We start from the raw sequence: 25,914 nt of genomic DNA on the forward strand, positions 1-25,914 counted from the left end.
GAGTTGCAATGCAGACATTCTGCAATAGAAGCAAATTAGCCCTAATGAAGTAATCAAATTTTAAACCTAAAATCATTTGATAAGACTGGAAGATTTGAAACTTGTAAACTCCTCTATAGGACTTGTGTAGTGAGTGAGGAAGTCTGAGATTGTTTACTGGAATAGGCCTATACCTTTCTTGCTTTTAAAGTTTATGCCTGTAGTCATTGATAGAAAATTTGTTATGCTACAGAAAATACAGTTTTTACATTTTGACAAGATTTAAATGGTTTGTGATTATTTTATGTTATGATTTTTGTTGAAAAATTTTACAACTTCAAGCATTTTAATGAAACAAATTTTTTGTTATACCGCGTTTACACTTGCGACATGTATACTATACATGTCTAGAAAAAAAAAACTTTGCTATAGGGCCTAAGATAATAGGGGAGCCTACTCACTTGTTGCGAAGTTTTTTTTCTAGAAGTGTATAGTATACATGTCGCAAGTGTAAATGCGGTATTAAAAACAATAATGTTGTGATCTCTAAGTTCTGCTATCTTGTCATATCATTAGTATTGTTGCAATATTTTCAGATCAAACTATTTCATTCGGTTCGAATCACACGTACTATGGTCTCTATTTGACTTGACTTGTATGACAATAGTTGTGTATATTTTAATTTAATTATGTTCAAATGAAAATTGAAGTAAATATTTAAAAGAGTGTATAGCTTTCGGATAGTGCCAACATATATATATATATATATATATATATATATATATATATATATATATATATATATATATATATATATATATATATATATATATATATATATATATATATATTCCTTCAATAGGAACATCTGAATATTTTTTTTTTACATGCAGTTAATATTAATTAAATCAAAAACATTTTAAACACATTTAATTCTTTTTGTTGTATATCATCACATATAAAAACTGCCAAAATGTAAGGGGACAGTAGCTATTGCTATAAACCATCAGAATATAGTCTAAGTAATTTGAAGTATAATACAATCTTCAGAAACATTAAAATTTCAATCATGTCTGTCAAAATTAGTAATAATTGTAATTTACAGCAATTATGTGAGACATTAATTATTCTAGTAGTCTTCTTTTTTGTATTTGTTTCTTTGTATTTTTTACTTTAAATTTACACTTAGGTGCATTTAAGAATTAAAAGTTGACTTTTTTAGCTGTAAGCTTATTCTTTTAACCAGTTGTTTAAATTAATTTAAATGTTATCTCCCTTTAAAATCCTTTGTAAACAAATATTTTTAAAATCGAAGTGCTGTTTTATTTACACAACATCCATATCATTAAAAAGTTACATGCAGACATTTTTGTAATGTTGAATTATTCAAATTTTTAATTTATATGAACAAATGGCATAATTTGTAAATGGTATTATGTCTAAGTTATCTGAAAATTAAAAAAGACAAACTTTAAAAAGAGTATTAAATTAGTCCCAAATTAACCAAAGTTTACAGTACAATTAGTTTGTCAGCTCTTCTTGTACTTGATTTTGTTTTAAAAATTTGTCTCAGGGCTTTTGATCAATTACAATTGGATTGTGTAGATCACTTTGTGGTTGTTTTATTTTTATGATTAATTTTCAAACTTCACAAGCCATTTCTTTCTTCTTTTTTTCTTCTTATATAGACATACATTTAATTAATGGCAGCCTTCAGAAGTATGGTTAAAAACAAATTTAGGGAAACTAAATTGAGTTTTTAAATAAATTAAAATAACTTTTGTAATTATTTTTTACAGTTCAATGTTTCAGATGGTATGTTATTTTCAATTGTCATGACATAATTGTTAACTATTACAGCTAAGTAGACCTTTTTTTTTTAAAACGCAGAACTGTACATTTTGTCCTATGCGCACACTCACCCATTATGCAGTTAGAATTCTTCTTCTGACATATTTGTTATGTGTCATAAGCCAATTTTTTTTTTTACAACAGCACAGTTTGCAGATAATGTATTAGTGGTTTAAATATTTTTTGCTCTTTGTTGTTGCATATGGGAGTATTATAATGTTGGGCAATAAAATTTTAATACAAGTTTAGTTGCTTGTTTTTTTTCCATTTGTCCCATATAACACAGAAACTGAAACAAAGACTTTTGAGAAACATGTGTGTTAAAAAACATAAGAGACTCATTTTATGCTTTTCAAAATATATTTTGTGCAGCTGGGCTGGATTGAAAGTTTAATGATACTTTACACAACAATAAATACTATAATGCTAATGGAGTCAATACCTTACTTTATCTAAAATAAATTTCAAATAGTGGCCCAAGTCTACATTATTCTAACGTTATATATTTTTCTCATTTCTATTTTAATTTTTTAAACTGATCATTCAAAAAGTCTGAAGTAAAAATTTAAAAAAAAACAAAAAAGAAATCTGCCCACTTTGCAATAGTAACATGAGATCAGGAAGTTGCCAGATAAAATTACCTGAGAAATCAATGTGATGTAGCAGAATATAAATTTTGATTGAATGAGGATAAGTAGCATACAGGTCAACATTTTTTTGGCATGGATGTGCCAGAACCCACAATTTTGTCTAATTTAACAAACATGGTTGTTATGATAAGCAACAGTCTGTCCTTATGGATAACCAACGGTAATCACGGTGACACAACTGTCAGTTGTCATGACTACAGAACTTTGACATATTTTTTTTTAAAGATGGTACTGAGCTTTTATTTTGTTTTGAAAAGTGTATATGAAAACTTAATTACTTATAAATGCACTAAAAAAACTATAAATTGTATCAAAAAAGGACCATAACAATATTTGCATCTATAATACATAGGCTTCAGAAGTGCATTTTAACTTTGTATCTTGGGATTTTCAACTTCATATAAATTAAGTAAAAAACATTCGAATAACTACCAGTGGGGACAAATCTAATAGTTGACTGTTGCACAGATGAAAGGTTTGGTATCAACTGTTTCAGTAGAACAATATGTGAAAAGTTTTTTTAAAGGAGACCTCACACTCTATCACAGTCCACAAAAATATACAAGAAGACTTATATGAATAATAAAAATTGGACTACGTTTAACTTTTATATAGTTAATATGTTAAATGAAAGGAACAAAATTATAATACTATTACATTTTTAAAAAATCAGAAGATGACAAAAATACAAAATACACAATTGTAAATATAATATATGAAGTATAATTAATGAACAAATATATAATAAAAGTGGTTGACTGGAATAAGTGTTTTTATCTATGTACAATTACAAAAGAGTTCCACTAAATGTGTGTAAGACATATATAAAATTATTATGAAGTTTTTAAAAAAATTGCTGATCACATTCAAAATGATTTTCCAACAATCAAACAATTATCTACACGTCCTCCATCATGACAGTTAATGCCAGATAACAAAAATAAATTAAACAGATAAACTCAATTTTAAACAGCTTTCTATTTCATACTGAGGAATTCTGGTTACTTTTTAGACACCTTATTTTTGGTAAAAACATATATCTATTGTGGCTTGTTAAAAAAGAACAGAACAGCATATTTTAAAAATGTTTAAGTACAAATGCTTAAGTATATTTTGTGGTATTTATATTATTGTTTTAAATTTTGACATAAAGGGTGAAAATTTTTAATTTATTTAATGCCTTCTCTATGATAAAATATGAAATGCCTTTCTAAAGAAAGCAATAAAAAAAATCATTCACAGATCAAATAATTTTTAAAAAATCAAAATGAATTAAGTAACGCTTATAAACAAAATAACTTTTTAAAAGGCTTATAATGCAAAATTACTGAATAGCATTATTTTTAAAAACTTGTGATTGGTTTGAATAAATTTTTATCACATTATACAATTCTATGTCCAAAAAATAATAACAAAACAGTGAATGTAAATTGACAACATTTTGGAGACAGTAACTAAACGAACACTAAACAGTGAACACAAATCTTGAACAAGCTGTGAACATCTTTTTAAACTGACATTTATGTAAAAATAAAATACTGATAAAAATTATTTTTTTTTAATTTCAAAAACTTGTAAATCACTTATGTGGTATAAACTTCAATATAATATTCAGTCTGATAACTTACACAAGGTGAAAAGACCTTTATTACTCATTTATTCTTGTATAAGGCATTGTATATAATATTGTATAAAGTCTAATGTCAAAGTAAAAAATTTTAAAACTGAAAATTAATAAATGCACAGCGTGCACATTCTATGAATATGTGATATCAATGTGATTTAAGTAGGCACAGTATATTTTTTTTAATTACAATTTCCTCAGCTTTTCTAATTTGCTTGAGTTCTAACATTTTCACTAACAATAAAAGAAGGTGTATCTGTTGCGGAAAAAAAGAATTTCCATATCAACTCATCTGTCCGATGATTGAAAAAAAAAACACCCACCAAAAATAACCAAGGGCAAAAAAAAACATTGACAGCATCGTAACAAAAATATTCCACCATAGACTGTGTATTTTTTACCTCTGCTGTTTGTGACATGGAATACATATGTCATTTTACTAACATAGTAAAAAAGTGACTTTCACAGTCGTTTACAAAAATAATTGACATAATGCCATAGTGTTTATATTTGTCACATTACTCATAAGAATTACTCTTCTTACACATCATACAATCTATTTTTCTCAGGTGTTCCGTTTTTTCTGTTGATCTAGCTTGGGGTTGAGATACAGGCATTCAAATACAGTGACAAAAAATAGAAGGCCAATAACAAAGAATGGGAAACTTGTGTCAAAAGGGGCGCCAATTTCCAAACCGTAAGTCACAGACCAGGAAAAGATGCTCCCCGCAACAATAGGAGCAAATGTTCTAGTTATATAAAAAAATGTTTGTCAATAACAAGTTCAAATCAACATAAGATAAATTAAATAGAATTTTTATATTATTCTTTTAACCTACTAATTTAAAAAAGTAATAACAAAAAACAATTTCAACTACAAGATGTTTTTTATATATTTATTTGACAAAACTTTGACAGAATTTTTTTTTTTAAATATAAATTTTTACAACCCCTAAAAGAAAGAGTTATAGAGACGAATCTGGTGGTAAGAAACATGCTTACCTCCCCATGGCTGTAGTCATCATGGCCAGTCCGTTCACCTGCCCAGCCAAGTCCTGGGTGACGGAGTTGTTGATGAGGAGGGATGAGCCAGCAAAACAACAATTGGTTGCTATCTTAAATGGTATCTGAAAGCCTATCAGACATATCCACAACCACACTTTGCTGTTGGGAGAGAAAGATTCAAAACAACTATAGAGTTTAAAGAAAAATCTTACACTTTATTACAATTTAACGGAGTTTTTAGCTCTTTAGGAGATGTAAAAAAAATGTTTTTAAATTAAAGAAAAATAAAGTATATGAAAAAAAAATAACACCTCCAACATAAAATTATAAAGCAAATTTCATGGTAAAAATTTTAATCGAGGAATAAACTTACTGATTGTGCAGCAGTCTGACAGTTGGAAGAATTTGACAAGTAATTAAGGACACCATGGCGGAAAACAGAAACACCTGTAGAATTCGACAAGTTATTGAAACACACTAGCATAAAACAAGACAACAACTTATGGTTTTATTTTTCTTAAAAAGTCTGCCAAATTAAGAGAATTAGAAATTTTATAGAGAATAAAGATATATAAACAGACACATTTCCATCAAACACATATTTAATTAAAACTTATCAGGAGAGAAGTTTACCAGAAAACAAACACTAATAAATGTACGACAAACAAACTAATCCATACAAAATACACCATAAAACAAGATCTATACAACAGAACCGGACAGTTTTATATTTAAAAAATACTTATGGTACATCCTAACACTAACCTTGCGTATTCCCATCTTTGAAACCAGCCAGGGATACAACTTGATCTGTAGGACTAGAAGAGGGAGAACCATGGCACCTATGGCCAATCCAATCTCATCTGTGTTAAAGCCTAGGCCCCCTGTGTGAGAGAGAAAAGGGAAGCCACTGTAGTCCTAAGGACAATAGCAACAGCTGAGAGAGTAGCTGGTCACACTTGCATTGTAAGCTTATAGGTCTGACAACTTCTTTGTTGTGTTATTAAATTAATAAATAGAGAACCTGTAAACTCTTAGCAACCTTAAGTTAACTTGAGTAAAAAATATTTAGATTGATTTGTTACAGTTTCTCTTGAGTTCCTAACCTTAGATCATAATGCAAAACTTAGGTTTAATTTCTTAAAAAAAATAAAAACAAAAAAAAAAAACAAGGGAAACTACTCCAAATTAAGGATAATCAGCTGAGTTAACCTGTAACTAGGTTGTTGCGCGGCTTGCCTAACAACCGCCATTGCTAGGGAATTCATGGCGACCACGTCGGAGCGATTTGGCTGACTTCCGGTTGAACTCATTGTCCGTGTAAGCTATTAAATGCAGGTCAACATGGAAGCAGCTGGCCACTTTTACACGGTGTGTACTTTTGAAAAGGCATCGAGACATGTAGACTGGCCGCCCGTAGAATTTCTTTGTGTTTGATTTTATTTTCTTACTCAAGGAACTCAGCGTCATTACAAGGTAATAATTATTAATTAATTAAATTTTAAATTATCACCTGTTTTTATAATTTAACCTCTTGTTTAATTACTTTAATGTTAACTCTGTCTATTCCATAATTAAAATGTCATCTTGACCTTAAGTATAAGGGAGAACACATCGTGTCAGCAAAGATCGATTTTTCGCGCCATTTTGTAGTGACTTCTTTATAATGTAATAATTATTAAATATTCGCACAGTATGTTATAAAAACTTAAGTCGTAAATATCTTTGTAAGTTTTAGAGTGTTAAAATAGGGTGTAGGCCCTACATAAAATAATTAATTCAGTTGTGCTTTTTTTTGCGTGTTTTCAGTGTGTTGCCACAGTTTGCGAGTCTGAAAAAACTCTAGATCTAGAGTCTAGATCTAACTACTAGAAAATCTTGATTCTACTTAGATCTAGATCTAGATCTACTACGTTTTGAAATTCAAGACAATCATTTCAATCAAGTATCAGTATCAGTTTTATTTATAGATCTATAGATCTAGATCTATATAATATATTATTGGACACTAGGCCTATTTACTATTTATATTTTAGATCTAGATCTAGATAGATATTAGGGGCCTATTAGATAAACAAAAATTAAACATAATCTCGCTTTAGGCCTAGATCTAGATCTAGTTTAATTCTAGATCTAGATTCTAGATCTAATTTAATCTAATAGCCAATAGGGCCTATACTAATCTAGTTCTAGATATCTAGATTCTCCTATAGAATCTAGATTTAGTTAATTATATATTAATAATTATAAGTGTTCATCTAATTCTGCAAAGTATTAAGTATGCCTAGGCCTAATAATTAGCCTATTTATTTTAATTCAGTACATTTAGTTAAACACAATCATTTAATCTTTGTGTTTAATGTTTGATTAGGTCTAGACGCTACATTAATTAATTTTTTAGTTATATTTTTACACATTTTCAGTTACAGTAATGTTTTTATTATTTATTATTTTTGCCGAAACTATTCTATTTCATACCTAGTTCCTAGCTAGATCTAGATCTTGTAAAAATAGTGAGACATTGTTAAGTGGTTAAGAATAGATTTAGACTAGTTCATGTATAATTCTTCATCAAGTAGGCCTATATGTTTAAATTAATATAGGCCTGTGTGTATACATCTATAACTAGGCCTATGTAATAATATAATTTTATAAAGCCCTATGCCCTTAGACCTCTTTATTAAGGACAATTTTAGTACTTGATAATTGTATTATTAATGTTAATATTAATTTAATTCTAGACTTGTGTGCCTACAACTTGGGTTAATTTGTTTTCTTTGTACATCTTATTTGCTTATAGGCAGGACCAACAAGGTGTAAAGAGGATTGCTAATGAAATCAGAAACTTGATGGCTGACATAAAGCAGCTGAGGAGAACAGAGGCTTGTGAGTGGAATAGGTTGGTGGAACTTGTGTACATCCCTTTCTATGTTCAATGTCTCAGGTGGAAGTACATTCTGTAAGTATGAAGACTGAATTTATTTCTAATTTCTATAATTATTTTATGTACTTCGCAATATGTTGTGCTAGATATATATTTTGTGAAATGGTCTGCTAAATTCTAATTCCATTTGCCCTTCTCTTTTCAGGTAGCTTTCATGGAGATCCAGCTTTATTCAAGGCTCATCTTAAAGAGAATGATGTGGCTGCTGGGACATAACAAAAATCTACATTCAACTGCTTGCAGATCTCAAGAAGCCTCGGGTTCTCATGCAGCGCTGCAAGCACTCAGGCTGATTGGGAAATTAATTTCTGGTCCTTTGATAAAGTTGATTTACAAGAACGCAATGTGGCGATCAAATGTACTCTGTTTCTTAAAGTCATGGAAGCGTTGTTGACTTCTACTGAGCCTTTCTTGGTGCGACAGCTGGAGAGGTGTCTGATGGGAAATCTGATTGGTGTCTAGCTGACTCATAAGTGGGAGCAAGGTGATCAGGGTGTATCACAATACACTGGAAGGACTATTAAAAGGGTGCCAGCAACAAAACAAAAGCCAGCTCTTTACACCATACGCTACTGGACAGAGGGTGAGGATAATGCTGAGGATTTCAGTCATCTGACAGAATCACTGGTTGTTGACTTTGTAGGAATCTTGTTTTTCTTTCTGATTAATAGCTAATCAGCATTTCAGAGTACTTCTTTCATTTTTAGTATACAAATGAACTTTATTTTTTAAACATTAGTGTTTTTGTAAATTGTTACTGAAAAAATGATTGCTGTGAATTGTAAACTTATTTTGAAAACTAATACTAACAATATTTATAATTAAGTTGAGTGTTCGTAGTGTAAAAAAAAAATTACATTTTAATTAATTACTTAACTTATTTTTCAGGGTAATTGAAATCAGCTAGATAATCCTAGAATCAGTAGTTAATATGCTTCATAAATGTTGGTCCAACTGATTTATCACACGAGTACTAACGCTTTTTAAATTGTATTTCTTTTCCTTAGATGTGCTAATTGTATCTGAAAATGTATTATAATTAGAAAATTGTTTTAAGACTAAAGTGGTCCAAGTAATTTTTCGTCACCTATTTTTTTCCAGCATACATTCAATGAATGGGTTAGATTTACTAGTAATTATACTTTAAATCAATATTTTAATGTTTATTCCTTGATATTTAATACTACTTTTCTTCTTAAGAGGGATCGTAATGAGACGAGGTTGATTTCTTGTACTGTAGATTTGTTTCTTCACACTAATTATGATTATGTAACTGTTTTACAGTACTGTGATGGTCGTAGATTATACAAGGGCTAAATTTAGGTTGTCACTATGTAGTTTATTTCTTTGCTCTGATAAACATATTTTTAAATTATTGCAAAAAATCTTTTTTTTTCTTTGCCATTCTCCTAAATGTTTCTATTTTATTAGACAAAATTAAAATTCATGTGGTAATCTGATTACTGTATTTTAATAATTTATATTTCTTTTAGCAAACATTGAAATGTCAGTTAGTTGTGTTAATCACATTCTAACAATTTACATTGCATTTAGTAGTAATAAACACTGGTACACACTTTGACAGCTGTTTTCTTTTTATTTTGTTCTATAATTTTATTATGGCCTACTGATATAGACACTGAATATCCAGTACGTGGGGGGGGGGGGGGGGGATGGGGGAGGCTGAGAAGGTAACGTAAAGGCAACCAGTTGCTACTTCCATCTATCATGTCGTGTATGTGTAGGTGTACTCTACTTCATCTACCCAAGTAAAATAGTTCATTACTATTAGATTAAATAACTTGTGCAGTAATATGGGTGTGCATTTCTATTAAATAATAATAGCAGTAACAGTATTAAATATTAATAAATCGATTTACAATAACTAGTTCTAGTTTATTTTAAACCTACATTAATTTTTTTTACACGGAGTAATAAGTCAATAATAGTATATGAATGGCATTAAATTACTCAGTCAATCACATCCAGTCCAGTATAACTTAGGCTTTAAGCTTGATTATAATTTTTTAGTTTAAAAAAAAAATGCGAATCCCGGATAATGCAATAAAATTATAATTTTTAATTTTTCGAAAAATGCGAATCCGTGATGATGCAATGAAAAAACCATCGGTGCCAACTTTTTTGCTTATGTAACATTGACGTGAATGACGAAGGTCTAAGCTGTTTTAGCCACGCCCACAAATTTTTAAAAGGCCATATCTTAGCTCCTAATTAAGCTAGAGACACAATATTGGTATCAATGTGTAGGGAAAAAAATCCTGTTTTTTGTGGTATAATTTTATTTGAAATTAGTGGAGTTTAAAAATTACGAGCAACAACCTACTGTAACTGGCCAACTTTAAACAAAGAACTAACAAAGTAGTATGACAGGGAGGGAGTGGAGAAAAATATATTTCAGCTTTATAATATGTATCTTGGTTTATTTTTATGTCAGTTGTCTGCCAGACTTTGCTACAGGTAAATAAAGAATGGTTTAAAAAACTTAATCCATTTTTTATCAAGGAACAAAAACAACAAAATAAATAAATAAAAACCAGAACCAACCATACTCATGTGTTGTGGAAGCAAAAACTGGAAAGATATCTTCTACAGCAATGGTGGTGAATGAAAACACAGAGTAAAGCATGATTGTAGTCCACACGTCTGTCAGCCTGAAGAATTCATGAAAAAAGAATAACCCCTTAAAACGGCATATATTTGATATACAAATATTAAACAATTGACTCCGTTTTTTTTATTAATATGGTTTAAAAAACAAAAGGAACTACATTATAAAACAACGGATGCCATCTATACTTTAGACTAAAACATAAGGAAACTATCTAGTAGTTGACAAATTACCTAAGTAGCCTGTGTATACTTGACCCACGACATGGCTTACAGCAGGCCAGCTGGCAAGCTAACTCCACACAATTGCAGACACTATCATCATCACCTCCTTCACTGACAGTCACCTGGCCATTGCGGCCATCTTTGTTCTCAAGTAACAGATTGTCTACCTCAGTGCCTGGAATTTCTTCCATGTTACTTTTATTTTGGGATGAATCTAAAAATTCTTTATTTTCATCTCGTTTTTTCAGCTGTATCGAGCTCTCATCATACTTAAAATCAGATTTTTCTTTAAACTCGTCCTTTACTGCTATAATAGGTAGTTGAAATAATGACTTGGTTGCTTTCAAGTTTCCAGGATGATTGTATCTGACATCAGGTACTGAGCGTGATTTGACAGTGGATACAAGTTCTGGCACCTTGGTGTACTCTAGAGCCTGGAATGCTGAGGACTCTGCGTCTAGATGAAAAGACTGCATGGACTGGCCAAGCCGTGTCATCAAATTCAAATCATGAGATGATGTGTTTAAATAGGGGAGGTCACTCTCCTTTTTAGTTGTACTATTATTCTCATCTTTAATTTCATCTACAATAATTTCTTGACAATCTCTGTAATGATTTAAATATTAAATAATTTTAAAATTATTGCATTGTTAAAATCTTAGATAAATTAAACATTCATTAAAAAAAAAAAAAAAAATTTTTAAGTACAAATATGAAAAGAAAATAATATAAAAATGTAAAAATACTTTACCTTTTTTTTGACTTGATAACAAAAGTTTCATCAAATTTAAACAGGATAATTATAAAGACTAGAACACAGGTAACAAAAGGAAAAAGGGAGGCTAGGAGGTAGGGAAATCTTCCAAAAAGTCCCTGCTCATCAAAAGCATCAGGCCATTTCTTAGCAGGTGAGGCCAGCAAACCTGCAGTTTAAAAAATTAATATAACCAGTAGTACACAGCAGTTTAAAAACAGTCCTAAGTGGTACAACAACAAAAGTGCAAGTGTAAATGAATGCAGGACTAACCTCCAAGTGTGGGGCCAATGATTAGGCCCATCCCCCAGGATATGGACAACATGGACATGCTGAGAGCTTGGTTTGTGTTGTCTGAGATGTCATACAGGATTGTCTTGGCTGTTCCCACGGTACCTGTGTGGGGGTCACAACAATTGAGTCAACTACAGACAAAATGGTCTGTCATACAGATCATACATCATACAGATGTCATACAGGATTGTCTTGGCTGTTCCCACTGTACCTGTGTAGGGTTCACAACAATTAAGTCCCCTACAGACAAAATGGTCAGCTGAGGCTGGTAAAATTAAGTCAAGTTCCCTTTTCAAACCTGACGGTCCATGGGGTTAATGAAGTACAGTGCACCTGTTTCTGTGAACTTAGCATGTGAAGGGATAAGATAGTGTAGTCAGCCCTATGCCCAGCCACCTTTACTTTCCTTAATGTGAGTTAGGTACAAATTAGAGCTTGGTGGACTCAGGGACATTCTACTGACTTGAACCCAAATTCGAATTTGAGACTTTCAGGTTAGCAGTCTAGTGCTCTACCGCTAGGCCACGCCATTCCCCAACATATGCAAATATAACATGATTGTAAGTTGCTTATAGACAGAGTCGAGAGAATCAACTAGTCAAACTACTCCTACGATTTTAGACAAATTGGAACAATCACACAGGAAGCCAAACTTACCATTAACAGCACCACATAGAGAATCACAGAGAAAACCAGACCTTACTACTGACAGCACCACAGAGGAAGCCAAACTTACCATTAACAGCACCACAGAGGAAGCCAGACTTACCATTAACAGCACCACAGAGGAAGCCAAACTTACCATTAACAGCACCACAGAGGAAGCCAAACTTACCATTAACAGCACCACAGAGGAAGCCAGACTTACCATTAACAGCACCACAGAGGAAGCCAAACTTACCATTAACAGCACCACAGAGGAAGCCAGACTTACCATTAACAGCACCACAGAGGAAGCCAAACTTACCATTAACAGCACCACAGAGGAAGCCAAACTTACCATTAACAGCACCACAGAGGAAGCGAAAAATGACAGCAACCACAATATTGTCAGCAAAACCAAATAGACCAGCAAATAAACCATTGAAGCTTATGGTAATCAGCAAGACAATTTTCCGCCCATAACGATCAGCCAGCCACCCCCAGAAAACACTGCAAGAAATAAATATAGCATACATCAGTATTAATTACATAATGAAAGTTACTTTTTAATACATCAGCAGTATTTGCTCCAGGCCTTATATTCATAAGTATCATTACCCTAACTCTAATATTGATCTAAATCCTACTAATAACCCAATCCCTAACCTAAAAATGACTAGCAGCCTCATCAGCAGTGAATATTGTATTATCCTGTCTGAGTTTGAACAAGAGCCTAATGATACAGTATTTTAATAACCGCCACAATATTCACCCACTAGTTCATCTTCCTAAATTATTACTATTCAGAATCTGATTAAACAAATCAAGTTTAGACTGCTTCCCCAAATTTCAATTACTTTTGTTTCAAATAAAAATGGTGGAGTTTGAGGTCTAAGGATTTAATTTACTAGATAACCTCCCTTGCATGCACATTATTTCTGTTGCTTTCAGCCCTGATAATGATGTTTCCTATATTCTGCACATAATTATTCGCCCATTATTTTATTTTATGTGAGGTATTAAAATAACTTTCATTAGCTCAAACTTTGTTTAAAACTATTTTTTTTCTGCAACTACTTTAAATACCACTGACCATTAAGAAAGCATTACACAAAATGATGTAACATAAATGTGCAATTCCTTAAATTTTATTATTATCTGCCTTGCTTATAAGAATGGCTTAAACTGGTTAGGACCATATTAGTAACAGAGTTAAATCAGCTTCTTCATTTTTTTTTTACTTTTTACAAAAGCATAACAGAATTTATTTTATTAAAGTAAGCCTAAAATAATTTTAAAACTTAAAAAAAAAAGAATTTAATATAACCTAAATTGTAAATTTACCTTCCAATAACGCGCCCAGCAAAGACTGCAGACGCAATAATACCAGCATAAGTTCCTTTCTCAGTTTCACTGTAACCAAAAGTCTAGAGAAAATTGGTTTTGAAAGTAATGGGTTAACAATAATGATATCTTAACAATGAGATCTTAAATGCACACATACCCCTTTCCGACGCGACAAATAGTGCAAATCAATATTAAAATGTATGTATTTACTCAGCAAAATAGGTGGTCAAATGTATTGTGTACAAATTTGACCACCGTGTCAGAAGGGGATTTATACATATCTGAATATTAAAAGTATCATTTAATATTTATCATTCACTGGGTATTTGATGGGGTAATTTAGTGGTTATTTTTGCCTGTTTAATTGTTTGTTTCGTTAATTTGACCAATAAATTGTATAAACAACTAACAAGAATAAGCATATAAGTATATTTTTTAAACATACCAAAACCATCTCAGGTAAAAAGGGAAACAAAAACGTCAAGGTACTTGCACTAGAAAACTGTGATTGGATAAAAACAAAAAAGACCAAATAAAACAGTGACAGCATTTCCAAATTTCTAAAACAAACTCATACAAACTTTAACTTTGTTATCAAACTTAGTTTAATGACACAATTTTGCATTATGATTAACAAATGTTTACTAAGTAAACCAAATTAGGATAATAAATATTATCTATATAAACAAACCTAGAGTCAGCTTGACTTTTTTTGTAATGAAAACAGGATTAAGGTCTAGTCCTAAATAAAAACAAAGAACTGAGCACACTTACTAAAGCTACGAAAACTAATCCAATATATTTCCAATTCGGAGGTGTGGCCCCATCTTCAACCAGTTTCAGTTTAAATGTCAGCCACTCCAGGCAGGAAAGTTTTTTCTTAAACTCCTTGGCGTCATCTTCACTAGGGTTCTCACATTTTTCCTGCACTTTATTTTGTGTATCAGAGTACATGACATCAGCCTCATCAGCTTGAGGATCCCATCCTACTGAGGGGTCTATACTTTTAGGTGACACATCCTTTTCTATGGCCATCGTCATAAGATGTCTAGTATTAAGTTCTTATTGTATCAGAGGATGATAAATGGTGACCTTTAAAACTAGCATCTGAAAAAATAAAACAGATGATTTGAACATTGATATAATTTTCCCCCATCATAATATGCAGTGTTCAGACTTGTGAGTGAAGGACGTCCCTGAGTCCACCCAGCTCTAATGGGTACCTGACTTACGTTAGGGAAAATAAAGGTGGCTGGAAATTTTGCTGACCACAATATCCCTTGAAATGCCAAGGTCAAGAAACAGATGAACTCAGCTTTGTATGCCCTGTGGATCTCTAGGGCTAAAGAGAAATCATTACTTTTCACTTTTATACTAACCAGTGCTTTGAACAGAAACAACATATAAATTGAACATGTTGAGAAATCTCTATCCAGCTGAAAGAGATTAAAAAAACTGTGAAATCAAATTTATAACACCACAGAACAAACCTAATTAGGATGTAGTTTTAACTTTAGACTCCATGAAATAAATGATGCAACTCATTTCAACAGAGATAAAAATGTTAAATCATTATTCAAGAAACAAAACTTACTTTTCAAGCTGCATCACAGAGATTTGACCTCTATTATTATCTTATCAGACCTCTAATGAACACAGCTTTTTTTTTTAGTATCACTTGACAAAGACAAATAAATAGATTATTTCAGGATGTTAAGATTAGTCAACTAATTAGAGACAATTTTATACAATCCTAAACTTGCTTGCTCAGTTTAATGTAAGTAATTTACATTTACAGTGTTTCTGTATAACATATAGGCCTATAAAATGTAATTTCAAACAGAACTTTTGTTCACACATTAGAGTCTGTATACAAACAAAACACAAATATAGGACATTTTTTCCCTTTCCCCTACACATAATAATAACTCACAAGCCTTGAGATCAGTTCCCTTAGAGTTGGCAGCTCTAATGGGTACTTGTCTCAAGTTACAGAAGGTGGTAAAAGCAGATGGAAAGTGATTAGATCACATTTGCCCTACTTTATATGCTGAGGTCAAAGAAACATAAGGACCATCAGGACCAAAAGAGTAACTTTATTACTTTTCCTGTAATAATGTTGGATAACATTGCAGTAGACTGCCACTTACATTTATACATATTTGGCAACCCAACATTCCTTCTTGAACCTGATGGTCCAGAGGGCAGATTAAGTAGAGTTCATCTGTTTCAGTGACCTTGACATAGGAAGGGATAGTGTGGACAGCACTTTGTCCAGCTACCTTTACTTTTCCTAGCATGAGTTAGGTACCCATCAGAGCTGGGTGGTCTAGTATTTATAATAGTGAAGAACTAAATACCTACTAAATATTAAATACTAAACTATACCTACTATAAACAAGTATATGATATTAGTATTAGGCTGATATACCTAAACTAATAGTAGCTTATATTTAGTAGTATTGGATAACAGTCATAATCAAATCATTTTAGGCCTAAAATTTAGATTTAATATAATGCTAGTAATAGTTATGTGTACATCATGTAATGTATTATGTAATAATTAATATAGTAAATATAGACTTATATCAGACTATGATATATCTATTAAAATTTAGGATAATAGTCTATAATAATAGTTTTGCTGATTGTGACTCTGTTGGGAATGCTTTAACTATACAGAAAACACAAGCAAAGTTTAAACATTCACAGTAATACGGAAAACGAAACATGACGTCACATGGAACATATAGTAGGGAATAGTCTAAATCCGGGAAAGTAAACACAATAATATGACGCCATTGATTCTTGAGTAAACAAGGAAAATAAAAAGCCAATTTTGTCTAATTTTAAAGGTTGTTTGCATGCAGAGTTACTTTCATGCATCTCTTCAAGTAGGGGGCAAAGCCCCCCCCCCCCCCCAACCCAAATGTGCCCCCTCCCCCTGAGAAAAAAGTCTGAAAGAAACACTATCTTCATGATTGAGGTTTAGCGGGGAAAAGTAGGGAACGGGTCTATATTATAGAAGTAGGCTCTACTTTTTAGCCTTTAGTCTGTATGATCTACAAATGCGACCATACACTAGGTTTTACGTTAAAGTTAAACTTAGATCTTGATCTAGAATCTAGATCTCTAGATCTAAAGTCTAAAACTAAAATATATTTAATTAGGCCTAATTAATAATTATATTACTATGGTATTAGTATTAGTATTAGTATTAGCCTAGTATTAGGTATTAGGCCTAGTATTTAAAAGTCATCTAGAAATCTACATTTATTCAACTTGTTTAGAATAAAGACACACACATCTATTATATTTATGATACTGATAGATCTAGCCTAGGATATATAATTCTAGGTGTAGTTAGATCTAGATCTAAACTTACTTTTATTGACACCCATCTAGATCTAGATCTAGATTCTAGATCTAGATCTAAATTCTAAAAAATCTAGATTCTAGCCTCTAGCATTATTTATTTAGGCTTGGCTTATTTAAAAATACTGGTCACATTGAAATGTCTCTATAATATTTTAATAACTACTACTAGACTACTACTATAGTATAGAACTACGGCGGGGAATCTCGATTTATATCTCTAGGTCTAGAATTAAAAGTCCTATGCTACAAAGCCTAAAGTCGACTTAAACGTCATAGATCGAGATAAAAAAAATCAAGGCCATACCATGGCATAGCTTATTACCGACCTTTACTACACTGTTGCTTCATCTCGTGAGTTCAACAAAACATTGAAACTCGTTTGCCAGGAAGTGTGAGAAAATTATTGTATGCCTGGTGACGAGTTAGATCTAGATCTAGATCTAGTAGTTGATCTAGACTAGAGTAGATCAAGAATAGGTAGATCTAGATGTACTATTATACTATTATACTATAATAGTATTACTATTTTTTTAGAAAATCAAAACCAACAAATGATGTCTCCCTTAAGAAAGCATTATTTACTAGTTTTATATATATATATATATATATATATATATATATATATATATATATATATATATATATATATATATATATATATATATATATATATATATATATATAGCCTATATATATATATATATATATATATATATATATATATATATATATATATATATATATATATATATAGTAGTGTCACATGGGGGGGGGGGGTGTTAGAGAGTACGCACTCCATTTGATTGACTCCATCAAAGTCCAAGAGGGTGACATCAAAATAGAAATGGAAAGTAGCAAATTTTAATGAGAAAGTCTGCTTTTTCCACTTAGTTTAAGTTTGATAATTTGCTAAAGTTATAAGGCGCACATGTTATAAGGAGACGGTGTGGTCGTGTCGGTAAAGCTCTTGGTTGCTAAACCGAAAAGTCTCGAGTTCGAACCCTCAGGCAGATGAGGCTCGTTAGCTGGGGACAGCCACTCTTCTAGGAGAGACAACTCCAAAAATCAAACAGCTGCTGCTTTGTAGTTTGTTCTTGGTTGGACAAAGGCTATGGAAGCAAAATCCAAAAAGAAAAGCAGGCTGAAATCGGAGTCAATGGCCTCAATGGCGCATAACCAGTTGACACGTATCCTTAATTGTGATGGCGGCGTGGTCGAGTCGGCAAAAGTTCATGGTTGATACATTTGAAAAAGTCTCAAGTTTAAACCCTCTGGCAGATAAGTCTCTATCCCTTCCAACACTAAAAATTAAGAAAGAAGAAGAATAAGCCACATATCAATAGGCTCAGAGCAACACAATCTAACTTTAATAACAGTCTATTTATATGCCTAATTAATATTAATACATATAAACATATGTATATTTATATAGCCTATATATATATATATATATATATATAGGGCCTATATATATATATATATATATATATATATATATATATATATATATATATATATATATATATATATATATATATATATATATATATATATATATATATATATATATATATATATATTTATATATATATAGAGAGAGAGAGATTTCTAATAAGAGAAACTTATTATGTCAAAGTCATTTAAATTTTAATTAAAACAGTAATTTTATTTTAACTATTTTGCCAGCTTGAAGGACTCCTTTAGCAACCATGAAGCGCTACCTAATCATCACAGCTGATGACTTTGGCTTCAGCAAAGAGAGGAATGCAGGTGTAGTGCAAGCTTTTAACCATGGCGCTGTGAAAAGTGCTTCTCTTCTACTCAACTGTACTGGGACTGAAGAAGGAGCTAAAATATTTCAATCCAGTTCAATCTGTCATGGTCAGTCATTTGTAAAACAATTATTCTCCTCAATTTTTTTGTATTATTAGTCACTTTTACATTGCATTTTATTTATACTGTGAAACCAACTGACAGAGACTTTGCAGACGACCTGGCTGTCCTCTTCTACAGCCATCAACATATACATGTGACAACAAACATGATGGCAGGTACATACTGCAGAGCTCAGCATCAACGATGTGAAGACTAAAATATTTGAAAATTAACTGTACTAGTTTGGAAACGGTAACTTTAAAAGAAACTCCTCCAGAGGAAATACTGGCCTTTGCATACCTGTGTAGTGTCATTAGCCAGCAGGTAGGAATAAATGTTGATGTCAAGACAACATCTGCTTTCATACAACTCAAATTACATATGGGCAACCAGAGAGCTGGCATTGACTACATAAATCTGAATCTGTATTTCCTATGTATAGTCAGTCATAACGTGTGAAGCCAAGATGACCCTATAAACTACTCAGAAAATCTTGATATTTATAGACAGCTTTCTGAGAAGAATCCTTCATGTTCATTGGCCAGATACCATCAGTAAAAACCAACCTCTGACAAACAACCTAAATTCCTGGATTAAGAAGAAATCAGGATGGGATTAAGTGGAATTAGATACATCAATACATGCTGTATTAAATTCATTAATCCCCTACCAGCCTCACCAGACAGGCACCAAAATGGAGTCAACCACAGAAAAGAGGCTGTCACAAAAACACCTCTTTACAAAAGGTAGATGCTTTCAACATGGGTCGCTTATAATACCAGCTGGAGAGAATGGTCCAGGATAGAGAACCTTGCAGTGATGTAGTTGGTGGCTCACACTCAGGCAGAAGTAAAGGGAGAAAATGCTTTATTTGTATGGGGATGGTGTGGTTGAATTGTAGAGCATTCTTCTGCTAACCTGAAAGTCTTGAGTGGGGAACCCTGGATAGTCGTAGCACATCCACCCAACTTTGATGGGTATCCGACTCATGGGAAAGTTAAGGCAGCTGGGCATAGTGATGATCACACTATCACTCGATATGCCTAGGTCACAGAAACAGATGGACTCTACTTCATTTGCCCTAATGGCCCGCCAGTCCCGAAAGGGAACTTGAGTTACTTAGCTTTATTTGTATGAGCATTGTTGTAGTAGATAGGTGCTGGGAATATAAAGAAACACAGGTAATAAAGTTCCAACTTGAGGCATGTTTTTTAAGTAATGATAAGTAGGGCCTCTAGCATAATTATGTCATGTTGTCTGTTTGGTGAGGTAATGATAAGTAAAGCCTCTAGCATAATTATGTGATGTTGTCTGTTTGGTGAGGTAATGATAAGTAGGGCCTCTAGCATAATTATGTGATGTTGTCTGTTTGGTGAGGTAATGATAAGTAGGGCCTCTAGCATAATTATGTGATGTTGTCTGTTTGGTGAGGTAATGATAAGTAGGGCCTCTAGCATAATTATGTTATGTTGTCTGTTTGGTGAGGTAATGATAAGTAGGGCCTCTAGCATAATTATGTGATGTTGTCTGTTTGGTGAGGTAATGATAAGTAGGGCCTCTAGCATAATTATGTTATGTTGTCTGTTTGGTGAGGTAATGCTTTGATGTTGAGTTCATGTTTTAACACAGCCAAAAAAGTTTGCCAAGGCCTTGATTATTTTACAGGTTTATTGAGGCATGATTTATTCTGTTTATTATAAAAGCAGGTTTTAAATGCTCATACACTTAAGGATGTAGTTTAATATTTTTTAACTTAAAAGAAATATTTTGCTTCTATTCTATTCCATAGACAGTGTCTACTCTTTGTGAATGAGACCTGAGTTTTGTTATTTTGAGATCTTGGTTGAATTTTGAATCTATCGAAGCAAATTTATCACATTGTTATCTTAATGTTAATCTCATATTCCAGCTATTATTCTATTTATAGTTATACAGTTTCTCAACACCACTTTAGGCATAAACTCCTTTAAATGTTAAACAGCTGACTAACTTCTCTTAATACAAGTAAAATATTCATCAAATACATGAGTTTGTTATTGTATGTTTGAAATAGGTCTACACTTAAACCTCACAGAGGGGTCACCAGTGGGGGTCGGGAAATATGAAACATTGATTACATCAACTGGGTGTTTTAAGGGCAAATTTGAGCTGAGAAAACAACTTGAGTCTGACCAGATAAACCTTTCTGAGGTACATCCCACTGTGCATGGCTTGTCATCATGTATGCTTTAACTAACACTACTAATGTTTCTTAGGATTAGATAGATGGTGTTGGGTAGAGTGTAAAGTTTTGTGCCAGATAAATATTTCTGAAGTACATTTCATTGTGCATGGCTTGTCATCATGTATGCTTTAACTAATACTTCTAATGTTTCTTAGATAAATACAAATGGTAGCTGCAGTGAGGTTATTGCAATTATTAATAAAGCAGATAGTGTTAGTCACCTCACAGGTTAAAGACAGTCACAGGTACCTATAAGCATTTTGATCCAAGGTCCATAGTTTAATCCATAGTAACTGTAACTATCTTAGACTTGTGAGGTAACACTATCTGTTTTATTACTGATGTTTCTTAGGATAAGATAGTTATTGATGGTGTTGGGTATGTGAAAAGTTTTGTGCCAGATAAATCTTTCTGAGGTACATTTCATTGTGCATGGCTTGCCATCATTTATCTTTTAACTAATACTACTAATATTTCTTAGGATTAGAGATGGTGAGGGTGGTGCGTACAGCAGTGTAAAGTTTTGTCTCCCTTTTGTTTGTTATTACTGAATACACCACAGCTGTAAAAAAAAAAAAGCTTTTATTTTTAAATATAATTTTTTTTTTATTCAAGCTTTTTGTTGTCACAATATTCGTGATTTAAATTAAGTAATTAAACTGAAACATAATTTTCTATAGCTTTAATTGTAAAAAAATGAGACATGGTAGTAGAGAGTATGATTTGTAGTCTCACTTCAGTTCTTAGATGAGTACCTAGCTCAAGTTAGCTGGCTGGACAAAGAACTGACCACACTATCCCTTTATATGCCAAGGCCACAGAAACAGGTGAAAGTATCGCTAGGTCAAGGAGTCTTTTAAATTTATTTTAGTGATCAACATTTTTACTATTTATGGCTAAAGACAATTGTGTTTATTTTCTTAATATTAACAATTCAAAAGCTTGCATTAAAAAAAGGTTTTTATTCAAAGTTTTTTTTTTTTTTTGCTTGAATTTTTGTAAATGATTTATATTTACTGTTGTATTGTGATAGTAAAGTTTTGTTTCTTAAATACATTAAGTTACATACCTGAAATAATTTAAACAGTGTAGTCACAGCTCTCTTTGAAAATGTTGGAAGAAAGTAAATTAAGTGGAATGAATAAGACAATGTGCACCAGTTATCAGATAGAATATTTTTACTCATTTAAATTCACCCTAACTTTAACCATAATGTGATATGGTAAGCTAAATCAAATAGAAGATTAACCAAATGTTTGAATACTGATATAAAAGATATCAATACCTGTATCAACAGAATTAGTGATTGTATTTCATAACTATAAACCAGTTATTACTAAAGATTATTTATACAAGATATTTTAAACTTTAAAAAAGATGAAGTCTAAAAAGTTATTTTTATTCAAACCACTTAATTAACTAGTTGGATAGTGGTAGATGCTAAACCTTTTGCATCAACTTTTTGTTTTAGGACTTCACCTGAATTTAACAGAAGGTCTCCCAATATCAAGTGAAAATTTTAAAACTTTGACAGATTCTACTGGAATCTTTCATGGTATGATAAACACACCTAAACTTCTAGATGAAGGATACATTGATAAAGAAGAGGTACACAAATCCAGCTTTTTGTTAATTTTTTAAGTAACTAGAAATGTGTTACTTACAGTGATTTTTGATAGTTTAAGAGTTGCTGTAGGCCTACTTATTACTGAAATATTATACAAGAGGCGAAATCTACCACTATCTGGCTCAGACCCCAAATAAAAAATTATTTGTTTTAATTACTACTTAATTGGCTTCTTCTAAATGAAGTTTCAGTTGCAGGCATATTTTTTTTAAAATTCTGATTATTATAGAATGAAACAAAAGTAAAATTAATATTAACAAACTTTAATTTTTTATGTATTTTACCAATACTTTGTTAATGTATTTTTTTTAAATTTTAACTACCTGAAATCCTTTATTGAAAATCACAATTTAAAATAAAAAATTTACTATATTTATTTTTAAATGACTAAATTGAAGCTTATAAACTTGATTATAAATCAATTGTTTTTATTTTTTTAAAGTTATTCTTTTAGTTGCATGTTGTTTGAATTTGTTTTTCTGAAAAAAATATTTGAACACCATAGATAAATTATTTGTAATTGATATTCAAACAATTCTAATCAAGGGAGGTAAGCAAAACATTTAACATCTGTTACCAACTTTTTCTCGTGCAGATTAGACAAGAGATTGACAGCCAAATTGACAGATACATAGAACTAGTGGGCTCAGCTCCAGTGTATGTAGATGGACATCAACACATCCACCTTCATCCAAGTAATATTTTATTTGTACATTGTGTGTGCATGTGTGTTAGTCATAAAAAAGCTACTAAGTAGCTTGGCAGGTTAATCCTAGTTTACATGAATTTTTAATGTGAATGAGGAAACAATATAGTTATATGGTAATTGTGGACTCTTATTTCGTATTATATACTATATATAATTGATTTCAAGTAAAACAAAAGAAAGGGTTGTGGTAGGGAAGGTGTGGTCAGGTGGAAGAGCAGATGGCACTCCTTAGCATGGGACAGCAATCCATCTAGAAGTGAATTAAAAAATCAATGAACTGCTGCTTTGTAGTTAGTTATTGAATGGCCCAAGTCTTTTGGATGCAAATCCAGCTAGAACAGCAAGGTGGAACTTGAAGTCAACAGGTCATATGGCACATAACATGTTGACACTTAATACCTTCTATTATATAGTTGAGAACAAAGAAGAATAAAAAAAAAATTGGTCCATTTTATTTTTAGGTTGACCAGAAAGATCTTCAGTTTTTATTTAGGATGGGCAATCAAGGTTTACTTGCAAAAAAAGTTACTTGAATATATTGGAGGAACTTAAATTGTCTATTAAGTGGTGACTATAAACAATCATGACTGATGGTTCAAACCATTGTAAACAACCACTGTTGAAGAGTTTGGTTTTAATAAATTGTAAAAAAAAAAAATCAATTTTATATTTTGTTAAAGGGAACTTAAATTGTCTATTAAGTGGTGACTATAAATAATCATGATTCAAACCATTGCAACAACCACCGTTGAAGAGTTTAGTTTTAATAAATTGTAAAAAAAAAAAAATTTTATATTTTGTAAAAGGGGATTCAATTTACATTAGTCTCTGATTTCTTACATTCTTTGGTTAGTACTTTAATTTACACAAGTTTTGCAACTATGATATTATCATATAATTCAGTGATATAAAAAACTTTCTTTAATACACAGAGGTTGTGGATATATTTTGTGATGCTTTGAAACGGCACAACATTCAAGTGACAAGATTTCCGAATGAGGTCAACATGGAATCTAAGAGTTGGGTGAACCCTGAATATATGCCATTTTTTAGTGTGTTGATTGAGCAGATTACAAATGTTAGAGTTGTTTTAGACAATTATGGAATCAGGTATGGCCTTTTAAAATTTTTGTTCTATTGTTTCAGCATTTCCTTCGTTATTATTAAATAAATGTGTTTTGTACAGAAAAATCAATAAGGACTGTATTAGCCATTACTTTTGAATTGAAAGTACATAACCAAAATTTAATATTATGTGATTATTTTACCACTTAACAAAATGGTGTACACTGAAATAATTTTACATTTTTAAAATTTCGTTTATGTTGGGAAAAAATTCAAAGCATATCTGTTGCTTATTATCTATTTTATAAATAAGAAATTTGGTGGGTATGGTTACTTTAAATTTTGAGCACTTATTTTAAACAGTATCTCATAATCTGAACTTTTTACTTAGTATTTATCTCCCCTTCATATTCTATGCAGAACAACAGACTGTTTTGCTGGCTTATCAACCATGGGCAAGGACATGACAGTGGAAAGATTGCAAAAAGTTATATTAGAAGCCTTTCAGGAAGCTGAAAAAAGAACTTTGTTGTCTCCACAAGATAAAGAGTTCACATCCTGTGAGCTGATGACTCACCCTGGGCATCCAACAGACCCAAATTTTGGTGGTTTCTCATGGGGATCTGATGAATTTGGTTTGTCTAGTGACCGAGTTTATGAAATCAAAATTCTGAGTAGTCCAGAAATGAAGGAATTCTACAAGGCTAATAACATTGAATTAGTGTCGCACAATGTTTTGTGTAGCTAATTTTTTTTAGTGTGCCAGTGCAGTAATTAACACTGCAGATGTTTTTATCACAGCACTTTACTTCTGTTGTTTTATATACAAATGTTTATGTGTTCATATTTTATGTAAAAACATACAATTGTTACTGATGAAATTTTCAGAAAAGACTAACTTGTAAAAAGGTCATTTAACAAATTATTGAGCAAATAAAACCCCTATTGGATTAAAAATTTAAATGTTATATTTGTTTGTACTATCTATCATGACTAATGAATTATCATAGCTTACTTCAATCATATATTTATTTCTTTTACAATGCACTTTGAAAGACAAATCAATATTGTAGCAGTATATAATATGTGTAAA

At 31.5% G+C, this 25,914-nt stretch overlaps 2 protein-coding genes and 1 long non-coding RNA gene across 6 annotated transcripts; 2 read left to right on the forward strand and 1 right to left on the reverse strand.

The window, feature by feature from the left end:
- Nucleotides 1-2,182: 2,182 nt before the first annotated feature.
- Nucleotides 2,183-15,622, reverse strand: LOC131931076 (uncharacterized). Of its 2 annotated transcripts, none has more exons than XM_059287768.1 (13): nt 15,538-15,622; nt 14,718-15,050; nt 14,389-14,445; nt 13,941-14,023; nt 12,955-13,106; nt 11,934-12,056; nt 11,658-11,829; nt 10,916-11,512; nt 10,619-10,725; nt 5,875-5,993; nt 5,483-5,556; nt 5,107-5,268; nt 2,183-4,853 (listed from the first exon to the last, which is right to left on the reverse strand). In XM_059287768.1, exons 2-13 carry the CDS (start codon nt 14,982-14,984, stop codon nt 4,670-4,672), a joined length of 2,097 nt encoding a protein of 698 aa, XP_059143751.1. In that variant the 5' UTR covers nt 14,985-15,050; nt 15,538-15,622; the 3' UTR covers nt 2,183-4,669. The 2 variants fall into 2 exon arrangements, with proteins under 2 accessions (XP_059143751.1, XP_059143752.1); XM_059287769.1 differs by lacking the exon at nt 15,538-15,622 and adding an exon at nt 15,434-15,495.
- On the forward strand, nt 6,340-8,058 carry LOC131931083 (uncharacterized). Its single transcript, XR_009384229.1, has 3 exons — nt 6,340-6,585; nt 6,919-7,054; nt 7,910-8,058. It is a non-coding gene; the product is annotated as an uncharacterized LOC131931083 (long non-coding RNA).
- Nucleotides 15,581-25,866, forward strand: LOC131931078 (carbohydrate deacetylase). Of its 3 annotated transcripts, none has more exons than XM_059287774.1 (6): nt 15,581-15,720; nt 19,008-19,202; nt 21,250-21,386; nt 23,643-23,742; nt 24,689-24,866; nt 25,242-25,866. In XM_059287774.1, exons 2-6 carry the CDS (start codon nt 19,031-19,033, stop codon nt 25,567-25,569), a joined length of 915 nt encoding a protein of 304 aa, XP_059143757.1. In that variant the 5' UTR covers nt 15,581-15,720; nt 19,008-19,030; the 3' UTR covers nt 25,570-25,866. The 3 variants fall into 3 exon arrangements, with proteins under 3 accessions (XP_059143757.1, XP_059143755.1, XP_059143756.1); XM_059287772.1 differs by lacking the exon at nt 21,250-21,386 and adding an exon at nt 22,892-23,028 and having other exon boundaries at nt 25,242-25,863; XM_059287773.1 differs by lacking the exons at nt 15,581-15,720; nt 21,250-21,386 and adding exons at nt 17,775-17,798; nt 22,892-23,028 and having other exon boundaries at nt 25,242-25,863.
- Nucleotides 25,867-25,914: the final 48 nt, after the last annotated feature.

Source organism: Physella acuta, unplaced genomic scaffold (genome assembly GCF_028476545.2).
Source record: "Physella acuta isolate Inbredline_101_S28 unplaced genomic scaffold, ASM2847654v3 ptg001889l, whole genome shotgun sequence".
Classification (NCBI taxonomy): Eukaryota; Metazoa; Mollusca; class Gastropoda; family Physidae; genus Physella; species Physella acuta.

Coding starts and splice junctions, on each gene's coding strand:
- LOC131931076 (XM_059287768.1), bottom strand. CDS start 14,984: ATGACGATGGCCATAGAAAAGGATGTGTCACCTAAAAGTATAGACCCC. Junction 13,107..13,940: donor GCTGGGCGCGTTATTGGAAG/GTAAATTTACAA, acceptor TATTTCTTGCAG/TGTTTTCTGGGGGTGGCTGG. Junction 10,726..10,915: donor AGTATACACAGGCTACTTAG/GTAATTTGTCAA, acceptor TGAATTCTTCAG/GCTGACAGACGTGTGGACTA.
- LOC131931078 (XM_059287774.1), top strand. CDS start 19,031: ATGAAGCGCTACCTAATCATCACAGCTGATGACTTTGGCTTCAGCAAA. Junction 21,387..23,642: donor ACCAGATAAACCTTTCTGAG/GTACATCCCACT, acceptor TTTCTCGTGCAG/ATTAGACAAGAGATTGACAG. Junction 23,743..24,688: donor ACACATCCACCTTCATCCAA/GTAATATTTTAT, acceptor TTTAATACACAG/AGGTTGTGGATATATTTTGT.